We start from the raw sequence: 12,460 nt of genomic DNA on the forward strand, positions 1-12,460 counted from the left end.
TAATAACATTGGACAAGTTTTTTGCAACAGATTGACCTGAAAAAGAGGTCGGCAAGATAATCAAACCTTATAACCGTTAGCCAAACGATCAACTACTATACGAGCTCGGATAACCCTATAAACATTAATATATACATTTCTTACTGCGAGGTGACATTACACAAACCACATTTGATAATTTTAAGTGAAATATCAAAATTAGCGCTAAATAAGAAAGATGGGAAGAAAGAATAGTCTACTATATTGTAATTTTCCATACTATAAAAATATTCCCACGACTTCCTTCTTATTTATATTTATTTAATTATTCTAATCAACGTTACGTTATTTCTTTTACAACTTATTAATATTTTATAATTAAAAAATAATATTAAATATATTATATTACATGCAGACATCGGTGTATTTCGGACGCTGGTATATTTTATTAAGCAGTCCACCATTTTACATTTTTGTTCTTTTTCCGGTCGTCCCTTCGAGTTTCACCATGTTACTCACTGGTGCTGCAGTTCAAAAACAACAACAACAACAATAATATTATTAATAATAATATTTTACAATTTACTAAAATTATTTTCTTCCAAATGTAGATTGGAAGGCCGCAAATTCTCACCCAGAGAGCAACTGCTTAATTCTATAGTACGCAGTATCCACAAACATATATAATATTATGAATGCCAGTTATTCAACTCGTTACCACATTAAATTAATAAAATTTATTAAAAGTGATCCACTGAAATCTTTATCGTTGGTTCACGTGGCGGAGGAGCCACGGCGGAATAAGGGTGTTGGAATTTGAATTCTGAATTTGATTTGCTTCTTCTGTCCACTGCCGGGGCTCGCCACTGCATAAAACCCAAAACTCTATTATTTAAAAACTACAAACTTGATATATATATATATATATATATATATAAAAGGTCAAGCTAAAACTACGTTGGATAAATGATCTAGGCAAATATATACTTGAAGGTGACAATAGATGTCTTAGATTTTTTTAAAAAAAGATAGTACCCGATGGTGAGAGAAGGCAAAATTATATGCAATGCACGAGGAGGAATCAAGGGTTCTGCAGATAGAGCAAGAGCTGAATCTGGTTCCCCTTCCACCTCTACTGGCCTTTCAGGTTTCCCCTCTTCTTTCAGCTGTTTTGTTTCCATAATATGAACAAGTACTTGATTAAATTAAGTACTGTTTTTTTTTTTAAATCAAGGCGTGAAGAAAGAAATTGAAGAAAAAAGATATAAAATTCACCTTCTTTTTGAGTAAGTTGTTTTGATCTTGCAGAGATCTCTCCTGCCATAAATTCCCAAAAGAAAAATAAGAAGATTTTATAGCATCTAAGAACCCTAAGTTGTAGAGATAGAATCTTTGAAGAAAACATCTTTTCAGACTACACTACTTTTTTGTTTTATTTCTCGAAAAAATTATAAAATTAACCCTATATTTAAATTTCTACTTTCAGATATAAAATACACCACCATCAATTTAAATAATTCAATTGGCTACAATTCCATTTCACCCTATATCTTGAAGCCAGCTAATTATTAAATCTATGATTTAGGGGCTCATTCTTGACATCTCACCTCATATATCCCAATGTTATAATTTACTTAATTAAAAGTCATATATACGTATACACGAGCTGAGAAAAGAAATCAAACACCAGATATTAAAGTGTAGCTGGTGTTACCTTCTTTTGAAGCTGAGAAATGGACTCGTTCATCAGCTGGTTCTGAGGACGCATTTCGAACACAACAAATAATATTAATATGATGTTAAAAATATAGAGATTATTTATATCATTCGTATACTCGTTCACAATTCGATATTCGATTTAATTCAAATTTACCTTACCTTCTTTGTACGTATACGCTTGAGAGCATTGTCAAGCTGTTGTTCCAAACTCCGGAGCTCTCTAAAGCTAAGAGGGTCTAAAGCTTCACCCATGTAGTTGCTACAAAATCAATATAAAACAATAATTAATTCTTATTCAACAAAAAAAAAAACTATAAATTAATTCAGCAAAATTTAAACTTATTGTTCTTCGATCATATGTATACTTCTTGTAAATTTAAGAAAAATTACAGCATACATGAACAAGTAATTTGAAATGCCCAAATGCATTGTTCGAACCGGCTTGGATGTTACTTTTTCCGGTCAATATCTATTTAACATTCGGTACTGAATCAATTTGTTTATACTCCTATAAATCTATCGATGAACTATTTTCTAAATAAGGCTAATTAATTGTCTAGGAAATATGAATTGCATAATCATTGTTCTAAATATTGAACATTTTAAAGAACTTTAAGTTTTTTAAAAAATGGGTTGGCATTGATAAATTATAAGTGCATTTCCATTTAATCATATCAATATTGAATCTGAATTATCAAGAACTCATTGTCACTGCACATTTATGTCCAATATAACTATAGAAAATTGCCAGTGTGCCGATCCAATGTTAAGATCACATGAAATCTGTACCTCATGTTTCTTTGCAGAACTTCTATCCGAGCCATGAGTTTTGGATAATCGGCACTCCAATTTTCCTTGGTAACGAAACCAAAACGATCAAGAAATAGATGAAACACCACCTAGAAATTAATAAACCTGTCTGCAGATTTAGTACGCATACCTCGGGTTGATTTACAGTCGCAAGTTTGTTCTCAGCATAGGAGCGTCTCTCGTATCGTTCGATAATTCTTTCCATGCTAAAATATAAAGATCAAAGTGAAATTAAAATAACAATGACACACACTTAGCTAGGTAACCATAAAAGAAACTGATGCTGTATTTGCCACAGCAATCGTTCCGGTGTCGATAATAGGTATAGTTACATGTATTTGCACCTGTTTGTTAAAGAAACCATTCACATTTGTCCGAATTTTCAAACCTCTGGAACGGACCGTTAAGCGATTTGATCCTTCTACACAAGCACCATCTTATTTTTTCTAAAGTTTATAAAACGATTGACAGAAAGACATACGTAAAATGTACAAGTGTGACAGCTTGACTGATCTGTCACATATGTAAATATTAATCTAACACATCAGTTCAAAGACTTGGTACTATTAAGTAGACTGATCAGAAGCTAGCTGAGCTAGCCAATATCATAGTACTGATCAAGGTATAGATCTCCTATAAATTTAACATAATTCTTACAGTTGATATTCACCAAACTCAGCTCATTATTAACCCAAGAAAGTAGAAAGCGAAGAAAAATTTAAAGCCTGAAATTTTTGGGCAGCCAAATTCCAAATTCAAAATCTTGGGATTCATATAAAGTGCATATATGTGTCATATTGCTAAAAAGACCTCATAATTTGCAGTCTATAGACTGTTTCATCGATCAAAACCTTAAAATATTAATGTCCACTTAGGTTATGTCGAATTTATTACAGGATTTCCTAATCCTGCCTCTAAAAAACTAAGCAACTTTAAAACAGCAGACAATAACAAAAGCAAAAGTGTTCAAAATAAACTAATTAAGACTTTTATAAACTAAATCAGAAAACATCATTCACACCAAGAAACAAGACAATATATGGGCTGATGCGATTACTTGAAAACTTTTCAAATGACGTACATTAAATTGAAGTAAGTGAAAAAAATCATATTTTGTCTGTCAAAGAAAATCATCTGATCACGACCCAGATAACTCTTAACTCGATTTGGTATGTCTCTCGATGTTTTTTCTTTTTTCTTTTTTGTTTTCTGTGTGTGTAAATCATGAAGAGAAGTTAAGATAAGTATCTTGAAATGAGATCTGCAGAAAAATAAACCTGGAATCAGTAGAGTACTCAAACAGCTTTCCTTTGGAGGAGAAAACAATCAAAGCAACCTCAGCATCACACAGAACAGAAATCTCATTAGCCTTTTTAAGCAAACCAGACCTCCTCTTGGAGAAGGTGACTTGCCTGCTAATCTTGTTTTCAATCCTCTTCAACTGAACCCTACCTCTCCCCATCTCTTACTTTTATCCGAGTGATATAAAACTAAAAAGATGGACAGAAACTGAGCAGCTGCCAAGTCTATGAAGTTATGAAACTCAAAACCCTAGATTTTTTTGAATGGTCCTGTTTTAAGCATCAGACTCAATCCCACACACCAAAACTACTGAAGGGATGACATGAATGGGGATCTTATCCTGACATTACATGGTGTTTTCTACTTTGGTGTGGTTCAAAGACAAGGGCATATGATGTTCCTTAAAGCATATAGGGATCTTTCTTTATTTATTTTTCTTTCTTGATCTTTGTTTTTGTGTGTGTGTGTGAATGTATACACACACATATATTAGCGAAGTGGAAAAGTAAAAGAAGTAGAGGGGGGTTGGGGTGGGGGGGTGGTGACGATGGGGTGGGTGAATTGCGTTGTCGAGTTGCGGTTGGTCATGGGCTGGTGCAGTCGTTAATGTCTGGTTTTGAGCCACAGGTTTGGAACAATTCGTACGATGTGATGTCAAATATAAGGGCCCTCATTTACTTCCCTATTCAGCTGTCTTTGAACCCTAATTATTTAGACCAAAAGAAAACAAAAAATTTATACCAACCTAGGTTTTTTTTTTTGGGGGGGGGGGGGGTGTGTGTGTGTGTGTGTGTGTACACACACACACACACACACACACATACTCAAAACTTTAAATATAGAGACAAATCCAAGAAATGGAGAAATTCATATATCATTTGAATCAAATTATGGTATTCGGACTTCCTATGACCATTAATTTTATTAATGTTTAATCTCTCATTTTCGCTGTAATTTATAAGATAAGGGGGAAGGGGCAACTTCCAAATCGCTGTATAAAAGGTAGCCAGTATTCTTTTTATAGATTGAATATTTAAAGCTTTTAAAAGCTTATAATTGTCTAAATAAACCACCATGAAACAATATCTACGCTTTGCCAGTCTGTTATCCTTATGGTGGCAACTAATTTGTACTTAATATTCTACTCCCTTCTCCTCATCGGTTCTCCTGCTAGTCACTTAAGTACTACATTAAAGGTTTTAAAAACTATGCAAAAATTTTGTGGGGATTAACAATTGAACGTTGGATGGAGACGGCCGGTAGAAATTTTTTTGGTAAACAGGGTATCCTAGCTTTTTTCCGGACTAATCCTGGGGAGGACGACCTTCCCCAGCTTGGTTTGTCCTCTCAGATAAATGCGAATGCAACCATAATCTATACACACTTGGAGAAGACTCTCATTTGGTTTTTATCCTCAGTTGGATTTGAACTTGTGACGAACTCGTGTTATCCTCCAAATGTTGTTGTAACAAGGAAAATTTTTCTTTAGAAAAAATAATTAAAAGTATGTGTTGGGCTATACCTAGGAATCTATAATTTTAAAGAGATTTCAAAAAACCAAATTCAAGAAGACAAAAAAGTGGGTTTTTTGAAATTTTGAATTTAAAATATTTTTAAACTTATCCAAACAGAAAATTGCTTTCTCAAAAATATTTAAAAAAACAATATTAATCAATTATAAAATAAAATTTAAGCCTTTTTTTAAATGAGTAGGTCTCTTGTGAGACGGTCTCACGAATCTTTATCTGTGAGACGGGTCAACCCTACCGATATGCACAATAAAAAGTAATACTTTTAACATAAAAAGTAATATCATTTCATGGATGACCCAAATAAGAGATCTGTCTCACAAATACGACCCATGAAACTGTTTCACACAAGTTTTTGCCTTAAAAAAAAATCTAAACTTACCCTAAAATTATATATGATTTTTCTGATCAAATTAAACCCTTTAATTAGTTGGAATTGGATGCCAAGGGTTTTGTCCTGATTACGCTTTAATTTATTTGAAAGAAATTAAACTAATTCTATACATCGCATATCCTTCTTACGTTACAAACCTTTATATTTTACAGACCTTGAAAACTCAAGGTTTCTAATTTAAATTTGAATTGAAACTCATCAATCTGTCCTATGTACTCATTACTGTTCTTTATCGTAGGAGTACTATAAGCTATGAAGTTGACTCGAAAAGATATAAACAAGAATATCATATTTAGGAAACTTAAATCAAATTGAAATAAAATTGCTAAATATTTTTAAATAATAATTTGAAATAAATTATCGCAACAAATTAATGATAGAGATAACTGAGTGTAACCAATTTAAGACTAAATGGTACGTGCAATAATTTGAAATTCAGATCGAAAGAGCTTAAGGAGAAAATAAACATTTCTCAATACCCCTTTTTAATTTATATAACAGGCAATTACTCGAATTATTCATAACAAATTAATGGTGGTCCACTCTTTCTGAATACATATATGAAAATTGATAGAGCCCATAAAATTAATTTTTTTTATTATATATAAAACAAATTTATCTTAGGTTAATGCGAACGAAATATATTATATTTCGTACAACTTGAGCTGCTAACCATAGTTGTTTTGTTCCAAAAGTGGTCCAAATTAAGATACTTGTGGATTTATTTTCTAAAGAAACATGCATTATAACGTAAATTACTTTTAAAGTTTTAGGGGTTTGCTTATAAAGATGGGGGGACCATCGTTAATTTCATAGGGAAACGGGAAAGGAAGAAACCCTAATGGAAAATGTGTGTGAAATTCCTCTTTGAATCCGTGGGGTTCAAAATTTTCAATATAGCGGTGACAATTTATTGTTGAATTTGGAGATAATTTTTTTTTTTTTAAGAAATATCAATTACATGTGAAATTGAATAGTTTATTTACATTGGTGAGTACCCCTATATATATAGTGGATGACAGATGAGCGGTTGACATGATCGATCTTTCCCATTCCTTGAAATATATACAGACACACAGAGAGAGAGAGAGATATATATATATATACATATCTTATATTTATATGTTAATTATTAATAACATTTCAAAAGATTCTACATATGATTTGATTTAATTTTTCTATGTTCAACTTCTAAACTCTAAAATCGATTTCTTTAATATTCCGATGTGTCACTTATGTGACATCTACGTGACGTCTACGTTTCTATGACATGCGGTGATGTGTAAATTTCCTAACAAATTAATTTCATAAACAACTTTTGGTCACGGTACTAGAATACAGTGTTCAAGCACATATAGCAGTACCACAGTTGTCTTTCTTTCGTTCAAGTTAATGTGAATATATTTAATTTACCAAAAGTACCACCTCATCAGAATATATCCTTTTAATGGAAATCCATAGACCCTGGGGCAGTTGGGCTAAAATCTTGGATCATATTCTCAAATCACATTATTTTATTAGGAAATTCACGTGGGAAGTGGGTGAAATCCTTGACTACAGAGCTGCATAAAATTAGTATAAAGCTGTCTTTTGCGGACATAAAAAATGGAAGAAATTCATGGTTGATTGGCTAAATAAGGCATCATTTGAGTAATTCGGAAGTTTGGTCTACTTATAGAATTAAAGGATCTGTCTTTCTTTGAGCCAGTTTCTAAAATTTTAATACATATATTGTTGCAAAATTTAGCAGCACTGCTAATCAATATTCTTCTTATATCATCATGTGATCATGATGTAACTCAAGGTTTCGTTCTTGCCAACTTCTCCATCGCTTGTTGAAGTAATGTATGCATTCCTCTGATAATTTTTTCCTTTTCAATTTAGTGCAAGTAAATATGATCGGAGGGGCCATTGCTAGTGCTTCCTTTATTTTTATTTTTATTTTTAAAAAAAATCCAACAATCCTAACAATTAAAATTTTAAAATATTGCTTTATTGTATGTATATCCACACACACACTATATTGTAATACTTAAGTCATAGTAGAGACAAAATATGCCCATATTTCTTTTTTAGCCCTTCTATTTCTTTTTCCTTTTTTTTTTGTGCACGAAAATTAAATTTATTTAACAAAATTTAAAAAATTCATGAAAACTCAGAATTACACACGCAACACGTGCACACGAGTCTAGTATATATAATCGTCTTAACCTTACCTATAAATCTGTTGCTAATTCAATCTATACATGCATATGATGTAAATCAGTACTGATGACAAGATCATTTTGATTACATAATCAAAAGTGAAAATATTAATTAATTAATTAATTAAAACATCACTTGGTCCTATATCATGGAATATCATGGAAGATAAATATGCAAATACACAATAACATAACTCTTAATATATATATATATATATATATATATATATGCTTGGAGGATTCTTTGTTTTATTTTTATGAAATGCTTCACACACATATCATAGCAGCCAACCGGGGATCATTCCGCCAACATCAGTCGCTGCAGTTATTTGCCTGGAACTCGCACCATCATAATTATACCTATTCTCAAAGAAAAAAGAAACTTATAGATTTAAACAAATACTACAAATTTATGATATATGTTGGCAGCAAGGGTTCTAACTTTCAATATATGAAGATATACTTGATTTCACAATTAATAATGTTCTTATTAATAAGTATAAAATCTTGATTTCGTGTGTTGAAAACGAAATTAACCTTACCCATTATGGAGAGATAAACTGGAATGAAGAGGTTGAAAAATTCCTTGAGGTTGAGCATGTTGTCCCCCACCTTGGACCCAAGACGATCGCTGAAAATGTTCGCTCACCGCATGTATCTCTTCGAGCTGCAACACACGTACAAGGAAGGCTCAGTTTCTTCACCTAAAATTCAAGAAACCATGCATTCTACAAATGGAGTTTTACTTAAATTGTTGAGCATGCCCCAATCTCAACCATTATTAATTTAATATACCAAAAATAGGTTTGGATTGTGGTTTTGATGATTCCTACATGCACACGAATTAATCGAAACGAACCCCATTTTTATTTTCTGTGGTTTAAACCACGAAATCAAACTGAACCCTTGCCAAACAAAACCAAGAAATGGAAAAAGTTTTTGGCTTAGAATTATGCAGTTTCGTGTACATTATTTGGGAAAATTACAATTTAATTAATCTCGACATGTTGGATGAAAACAAAACATTGGCAAGTTATTGGATCAAAATCCAAAACATGTCAACTCACTAGACTGAAATTACAATTTTACCACATAATTTTTCCTTCAATATACATCAACACAAGTTAAACAATAAGAACTATGTAAAAGTACCATGTAGATAATATGTTTTATCTTTATATATGACATATTTTACCTTTATCTCTTTTATTCAAGAAAAATATCAAATTTCACAAGTCAAGTTGATCTTTAAAATGAAGATAAAATATAGAGTTTAAAAAGCCATCGATTAAACTGAAATTAACTTTGTGCTTTGATTCAATCAATGTATAAAGGCAGCTCCATTCTATTAGGGAACAGCCGATGGTTTCGATTTTACAAAGTTATAACCACCCAAACTAAACCAGTCGTTCACCTGCATGAAAAAAATTGGCACCCTAACCTTTCTTTCTAAAGCCTTGTTGGCCTCAAGCATCGACTTCTCCTGCAGTAAAATTCATGGCGCGTCATTTGAAGGCATGGAATCCAAGTATGTATAACTTGTAGAGTATATTAAGTAATGATCTATAGTATACCTTTGCTTGAAGATCAGAAAGCTGATCAACCATACCTTGAGCCTGGCGTTGAATGAGAACATTAAGGGAGGACTAAATATGAGCAATAAATAAGTTATGGCACTTTAGACAATATACATGCAAGGACTTGGAAATTTCAAGAAATGATTTTCATCAAGGATTATTTTTAACTGAACCCATCAAATTTAGACATCTATTTCTTTACGGTTTATGCTGCACAATAGCGCGAGTTGGGATAAGAGACGTCGTGATGTGCATGAAGCCTTTTTGGTACCATGGGATCACCCCAAAGTCAAATAAGGGAAATATCCAAATTGACAGGATTTCAAATGTTAATACATATCCAGACTGGTTAGATGAATCCATCTTGTGTATTTTGTGACTGTTCCGAGGAGGAAGTAAACTTCTCATTCAATGATTTAATCCAAATTTCAATTTGAAGATGTTGAGCTACTCGTATTGAGCTTGAACCTTTGTTTTGGGGTATATTTTAAGAAGTCTGGTTGAGATTTTTCTCAGGTTCGTGTAGGGCTTTGCTCGGTTTTTATATTAGTCAAGAAAGGGTTGGAGTACCCCGTGTACTCCCTTATTAATAAAATTTTCCTATCCAAAAAGAAAAAAGAAAAACAATTTTGTTGATAATGGATGGAGATGCATAGAACAAACTCAATGAAAATGAGAGGAAAACAGAATTTAGGTATACCCTTGTGGACCTTATATGTTTCAATGATGTCTCCAGTTGATGCTCAATGTGCTCAAGGTCATTCATGCTGAGAGGAGCCAAATCATCTCCAAGAAGATGCCTGCAAAACGACATTCATGAGTTCCAGAGGTACTGACCTTGTTGCACAATGTACAAAAGAGATGAAAGCTATTCACCTTTGGTATTGTTGGAGTGACTCGTATTCAGATTTTAGTTTTAGATATTCATTGTAGCTTCCATGCTACAACAAAATTCCAACTCTAAATTAAAACTCTTTATTAATTGATAAATATTCTCTTACTTCAAGATTGATACATATGATTCAATTTTTAATACCTCAATAATGTTCTTGGCTGAATGATTCACTTCTAAGGAACCATAACTGCAGTTTCGATACTTTTCAAGAGTCTTGAGCATGCTGACACAAATGCACAAGATTAATCGAAAACGAAATCCAATAGTTTCATAAAGAAAATGAAACAAAAACAAAAAAATCGAGAAATCAACCAAGTTGAAAATGTACATATATACTTCCTCAAATTCAATATCCGTGGTTTCACCAAAATTACTAGATAAGTACTCTCATGCATATACATTCAATTTTCATGGTTTCACTGTACTTCTTAGATTTTTTAAAAAAATTATAACTAGCTGAAACTTTAATCTCACGGTGTTAGGAATGGAACTTGGACCTAACTCAACCCCAAAAGCTAGCTCAAAGAGAGAGGATTGTTCAAGCCCATATATACAACTCCCATGTTATTTATCCAACCGATGTGGGACAGTTAACACACCCTTCTTACGCCCAGGAATGAACATCTGGAGCGTGAAGTTTACAAATGACCCAATTATGGGCAGAAAGGGTCACCTAATTATAGGCAGGCCAACACATAACGGTGGAACCAGGCTCTGATACCATGTTAAGATTGTAACTTGGACCTAACTCAACCCCAAAAGCAAGCTCAAGGGGAGAGGGTTGTCCAAGCCCATATATACAACTCACAGGTTATTTATCCAACCGATGTGAGATAATTAAACTCCGGTCGTGAACTTAATTATGTCTTAACAAGTTAAGTCATGCTCAACATCTAACGAATTTTGAGGATATATTGTCTTCTTCAGCTTTGTGGAGGAGTACTATTGCTTCAATAAATTTCTTGATTCCAAAACTCTCTATTCAGAATATTTTTTAGAATCCTAAATTTTATTCAAAACAGTCATTGTAATTAGTTGTTTATTCTTCATGTAGAAAACTGGAATTAGTAAGATGGATCAGGCCTAAAACCGGTGATCAAAACCAAACCCGTAAGACTGAAAAATAATATCTATTTGAATTGACTTCAAAATAATCTCGCTGCCAGTTTATATATTCTAAAGCAAAGCTGCGTCTAGCCCTGGAACAAGAATAAAATAAAGAAAATCACAGAACGCAGAGTTAAAGATTAACATACCAAATTCAAGAAATCACAACTGGCTCAAATAAGTACAAATAATTCTTTTTCAAAAAAATAAAAATAAATCCCATTATTGACGAAAGAATATAATTAAACTTATCGTATAAAAATACAAAAATAGAAAAAGCAAGAAGATACTTGGAGGAGCTGCAGAATTCATAGAGCTTGCCACGATTAGAGAAGATAATGAGAGCAACCTCAGCATCACACAGAACAGAGAGCTCGTAAGCTTTTTTGAGCAAACCATTTCTCCTTTTTGCAAATGTCACCTGCCTATTAATCTTGTTCTCTATTCTTTTCAGCTCCACTCTCCCCCTCCCCATGGATCCCTTTATCTATATAAATACGTATGTTCAATTTTCTGAAATTTTGATTTTCACGCTCTACTGATTACTTCCCTTTCTTTTCTTGGGAAGCTTTCTTCCTTTAATTCACTTGCCCACAGTCTTCTCAAACCAAATGCGTGAAAATCTTGAAACCCTAAAAGAGAAAAAGCAGGAAACAGAAAAGGATTTAAACAGGAGAGAAGAATATAATTTGGAAGCGGAAGCTTATCTATTTTATTCCTGTTATTTGAGGTTGTTAGATTTTCTGTAAGATTTTTCATGTGCACCAACAGATTAGATATATGATACGAAGAAAGTTATGGTTGGATTTTTTTTTTCTTTTATTTTTTGATTAATTATTTCATATTAATCTTTTGACCATTGTAATAAAAAGCATGTTGCAGTGTGTTAAATCTGGAGCGTGGCAACACGCGGTAAGATTAAAGCTCGGTGTATTTGTAACGCG

The 12,460-nt window shown here is 32.6% G+C and overlaps 2 protein-coding genes across 3 annotated transcripts; both read right to left on the bottom strand.

Annotated features, from left to right (window-relative positions):
• Positions 1-515: 515 nt before the first annotated feature.
• LOC142537054 (agamous-like MADS-box protein FUL-L) lies at positions 516-4,271 on the bottom strand. The gene is made up of 8 exons (XM_075642593.1): positions 3,786-4,271; positions 2,639-2,714; positions 2,488-2,552; positions 1,858-1,957; positions 1,694-1,735; positions 1,255-1,296; positions 1,015-1,145; positions 516-845 (listed from the first exon to the last, which is right to left on the bottom strand). Exons 1-8 carry the CDS (start codon positions 3,968-3,970, stop codon positions 743-745), a joined length of 744 nt encoding a protein of 247 aa, XP_075498708.1. The 5' UTR covers positions 3,971-4,271; the 3' UTR covers positions 516-742.
• Positions 4,272-8,094: 3,823 nt separating this feature from the next.
• LOC142537055 (agamous-like MADS-box protein MADS2) lies at positions 8,095-12,305 on the bottom strand. Of its 2 annotated transcripts, none has more exons than XM_075642594.1 (8): positions 11,807-12,305; positions 10,551-10,632; positions 10,391-10,455; positions 10,215-10,314; positions 9,512-9,553; positions 9,352-9,420; positions 8,480-8,604; positions 8,095-8,297 (listed from the first exon to the last, which is right to left on the bottom strand). In XM_075642594.1, the coding sequence occupies exons 1-8, from the start codon at positions 11,989-11,991 to the stop codon at positions 8,216-8,218; spliced, it is 750 nt and encodes a 249-aa protein (XP_075498709.1). In that variant the 5' UTR covers positions 11,992-12,305; the 3' UTR covers positions 8,095-8,215. The 2 variants fall into 2 exon arrangements, with proteins under 2 accessions (XP_075498709.1, XP_075498710.1); XM_075642595.1 differs by having other exon boundaries at positions 8,100-8,297; positions 9,379-9,420; positions 11,807-12,302.
• Positions 12,306-12,460: the final 155 nt, after the last annotated feature.

This window comes from Primulina tabacum, chromosome 2 (genome assembly GCF_025594145.1).
Source record: "Primulina tabacum isolate GXHZ01 chromosome 2, ASM2559414v2, whole genome shotgun sequence".
NCBI lineage: Eukaryota > Viridiplantae > Streptophyta > Magnoliopsida > Lamiales > Gesneriaceae > Primulina > Primulina tabacum.

What these genes read in the sequence shown, in the direction of transcription:
- LOC142537054 (XM_075642593.1), bottom strand. Translation starts at nt 3,970, where the DNA reads ATGGGGAGAGGTAGGGTTCAGTTGAAGAGGATTGAAAACAAGATTAGC. An exon ending in GAGTACTCTACTGATTCCAG is followed by an intron (nt 2,715 to 3,785) that starts GTTTATTTTTCT and finishes TTTATATTTTAG; the next exon opens with CATGGAAAGAATTATCGAAC. An exon ending in CGACTGTAAATCAACCCGAG is followed by an intron (nt 2,553 to 2,638) that starts GTATGCGTACTA and finishes TTCGTTACCAAG; the next exon opens with GAAAATTGGAGTGCCGATTA.
- LOC142537055 (XM_075642594.1), bottom strand. Translation starts at nt 11,991, where the DNA reads ATGGGGAGGGGGAGAGTGGAGCTGAAAAGAATAGAGAACAAGATTAAT. An exon ending in GAATTCTGCAGCTCCTCCAA is followed by an intron (nt 10,633 to 11,806) that starts GTATCTTCTTGC and finishes CATTTGTGTCAG; the next exon opens with CATGCTCAAGACTCTTGAAA. An exon ending in CAGCCAAGAACATTATTGAG is followed by an intron (nt 10,456 to 10,550) that starts GTATTAAAAATT and finishes ATTTTGTTGTAG; the next exon opens with CATGGAAGCTACAATGAATA.